Here is a 3,843-nt window from a genome sequence, read left to right on the forward strand (position 1 = left end):
CTCTCTCTCTCTCTCTCTCTCTCTCTCTCTGTGTGTGTGTGTGTGTGTGTGTGTGTGTGTGTGTGTGTGTGACACAGGCACAGGTTCCTCCTATCCAAAGAGTTAATTAATAGTTAATTAGATCCACGATATTAAGAAACTGGCAGCATCTGTATCAGGGTGTCTCTCTCATTGTGTCTTCCTACCTCCATGACACTTGACTCTGCAGTCCACCCTATGTAAGGATTAATTGCATACTGTAAATGTATGTACTGTATGCGTGCTCAATGTTTTATTTTAATATATGACTATCTACATATTCAAAGTAAAGTTCACTACAAATGTCTACAGTACTATGGCTATTGCTATAGGTTTTTGATGTGTTAGACTATATTGCAAGTAGCCTACATCAGTTTTTACCCTAAATCCCACTTTATCTGCTGATATTTCAGAGGGGTGTACTCACTTCTGTGAGATACTGTATGTATATATACTTCTGTGAGATACTGTATGTATATAAAGTAAACAAATTATCGGTTATTATCGAATTAACAGTTAAATACTGTAATTTCATTGACTGATATAATGTTAATACACCAACCTATTGAAGTACTGAAATCTGTTTTGCACCTTTGTAATACACTGATGACCACCAAATGCAGGTAGTGATGAGAAAGTCACATGATGAACTAAAACCCATCACAAGCAGCTTTTAAATATTAACATATATAGAAGCTGCACCGTGTCATTCACACAGACACTAAACACCATCACGGTAACACACATGAAACTGAAATAATGCAATAAACATTCATTTACCAACATTAGGTGTAACACACAACCCTAATATAGAAAACTGATAAGAAAAAATTAAGAAGAAACATAGTTATTTCAACAAAAGACATTAAATTAGAAATGTAACGCAGGGAATTCTTCCAAAAACGGTATACTACCGTAAAATTAATGTCCAATACATGTAATGTCCAATACAGTTTTTCACCGTATATAGTAGGGGAATTTACCGTTAACCATTTAACAGATTTTTACTGTAGCATTTTTACAGACTTTTACCGTTAAATTCACAGTAATTTTTTACAGTGTAAATAAATAGGCTCCCATATGTAAATTCTGTAACAATGGAGGGTTGGTAAACCCCATTGAACACAAATCACAAATTTTGGTTTTCCGAATGTTCTGTAATGTTCTGGTTCCTACAAACGTTCTTATTTGGTTCCTTTCAAAAACCATATGGGAACAGAAACTTAGGGGCAAGTTCTGTTTGCTGGGAGTTAAAATAGACTTATATGTAGGCTTACTTTCTATCTATCTATCCATCTAGAGTTCATTCATTCCTCACTACTTTCCCGCTACTCGTGAAATCATTTTTTACAGTGTAAGTAAATAGGCTCCCATATGTAAATTCAGTAACAATGGAGGGTTGGTAAACCTCATTGAACACAAATCACAAATTTTGGTTTTCCGAATGTTCGGTAATGTTCTGGTTCCTACAAACGTTCTTATTTGGTTCCTTTCAAAAAACCATATGGGAACAGAAACTTAGGGGCAAGTTCTGTTTGCTGGGAGTTAAAATAGGCTTATATGTAGGCTTACTTTCTATCTATCTATCCATCTAGAGTTCATTCATTCCTCACTACTTTCCCGCTACTCGTGAAAGCATATATAATGCATTCACTCGTTCATTTATTTGTTTATTTATTCAAGTCAGGCTGTCTTATGAAGGCAACCATCTTTTGCACGGTTCTTTATTCTCGTTTTTTAATACAGCAAAGCAGTGCAACCACTGATCTATAATAGAGATTATCATTATATATAGATCAGTGGGTGCAACTCATTACTAATGTTTAAGCAACATATACCTCTTTAATTGTTATTCAAAGGTTATTCGAGGCTGGTTGAATGGGAAAAGTGTCACTTCTTCCAGCACAATGGCAGGTGTGTTTATATGCGGTTATGTCAAGTAAGCATTTTTATTGTTTGCGCGTCTCCGCTAAAATAATAATCGCTCAGGCGGCTCAATCATTCGCTTTTAGACTTGATTAAACAAATGCCACATCGACGGAAAACCTTAGTCATATCATGGATAAATAAACAGAAATTGAGTTTGTACACATTTATAGTACATTTCATAAGGTAATCGAGCGTGCGTCTTCGTATAAGCCTAAAACTGAACTGAGAAATAAACATTTCTACTACGAGATAACAACCACATCTTTCACATACATCACGTATTCACGCTCTTTGTCGTGGTGTCGTCTCTCAGCTGATCTAAGGGCAGTTGTGCTTTCTTGACCATATATGAAAGAGACGCGGATTAAGGCTGAAAAAACTGATCCTGGAAAAGCAGCTGCGGAGACGAGATGGAACAAACCATTCTGTTCTCGGAGGGGTCGAGTTTTTGCATTACGAAAAACGGCGTTGTTGCTGCTCTTCACGTAAAAGGAGATCTCTGTTTTAAAGCATATGAAATATAAATCTACATGAGCACATATATGATGTTGTTAGATAAAACTGTAGTCATATTTGAAATACTTCACCTCAAGAAAGAATGAAACGCCCCTATCCCTTCGAAGCAGTTTGACGCGCCCCAACACTATAAATATCCCACTAGACGCGGATTTCTGTAGATGTCAACTGTCACTTCGAGATCGACGCTTGTCTGAGACGGAGAGAAAACATAGTTTGTTGGCACTTATTCAAAGTAAAGCAAACTACAAACATATTTTTGCACTCCTCAGACATTTAGACAACGATTCTGCTTTTAATCTTAAGCAAAAAAAACCACTGGTTACTCGGAAAAGCTGAGGAGGGGTGTGACTGATCTCAGATCAGAGCCACACGCGCGTCAAGCTGCCTACACAGAGGGCACTGCGCCAGGCTATGTGCCATCTAAAGCCAGTGACAAAGAAAAAATCGGAAAAGATTGTAAAAAGGTAGACGACCGAGGGGGTGAATCGTGTAGAAAGGCACGACTAACCAAAACCCCTAAGCGAGGAGAAGAAACAGCCTTTGTTGCCCTCCAGATTATGTGAGAGCGCACTACATCTGATGCTAGACGCTGAGAAAATGTGCGGAAGGGGCATGATATGCCAATGGGAGGTCTACAGCAACAGACCCTCCATCAAGGAGACGGAGAAACCCAAGAGCGAGTCGAGGAGAACCAATGGCGGCGCTAAACAGAAGTGGCACAAATGGGGAAAGAGGCCAGGAAGAAGGGCGCACTATCCAGAAATGCGCAGAAATCGAGCAAGATTGTCTCGGTGGTCTGGCACTCTGGTCTCATTGCGTCCTGCCAATGTTCAAGGCAACCGAGCGCCTGGCATGAGAGCGCCCAGGAACACCAACCAGTTCCTCATGCACGAGAAATACCAGATGATGCACATGCGACCGGACTCTGTTGGCACCGACAGCGGGTCCGACTGCGAAATGGACTTTGCGGATATGGACTCGTACCTGGGCGTTCTGGAGAACGCTAGAGGCGCACTTTTGGACAGTCCAGATCTGCCTTCGCCACCCACATTTTACGCTCGACAGATGAACCAATGCCAGCCGTTTTCCTTCTTCAGCTTCAATCAAGAGGAAAGCATGCAGTATTTCCCATCGGAAGACGATATGATGCAAAGCGAAGACTTCATGCAAAGGGACTTCAAAGAATTCTGTGACACTGTGGCACCATGTATTTAGACACCTGCCACAGGTAACATGTTTACATCACTTCGGTGGTTTTCTGAACTCTTTTTAACAACTAAATCTGTTGATTGCAACGTGAGAGGCATTTCTTTGTTTGTTTGTTTGTTCTGTGATGTGTTACGATTGGGGGGGGGGGGGGGGGGGGCCAAATTGGGG

General features: G+C 40.3%; 1 protein-coding gene across 1 annotated transcript; it reads left to right on the forward strand.

The window, feature by feature from the left end:
* Positions 1-2,628: 2,628 nt before the first annotated feature.
* On the forward strand, positions 2,629-3,821 carry LOC107587000 (uncharacterized). Its single transcript, XM_016274589.1, has one exon. The coding sequence runs from the start codon at positions 3,046-3,048 to the stop codon at positions 3,679-3,681; it is 636 nt and encodes a 211-aa protein (XP_016130075.1). The 5' UTR covers positions 2,629-3,045; the 3' UTR covers positions 3,682-3,821.
* The last annotated feature ends 22 nt before the right edge of the window (positions 3,822-3,843 follow it).

The sequence above is a fragment of the Sinocyclocheilus grahami genome, unplaced genomic scaffold (genome assembly GCF_001515645.1).
Source record: "Sinocyclocheilus grahami isolate Dianchi unplaced genomic scaffold, SAMN03320097.WGS_v1.1 scaffold87.1, whole genome shotgun sequence".
Classification (NCBI taxonomy): Eukaryota; Metazoa; Chordata; class Actinopteri; order Cypriniformes; family Cyprinidae; genus Sinocyclocheilus; species Sinocyclocheilus grahami.

Coding starts and splice junctions, on each gene's coding strand:
- LOC107587000 (XM_016274589.1), top strand. CDS start 3,046: ATGCTAGACGCTGAGAAAATGTGCGGAAGGGGCATGATATGCCAATGG.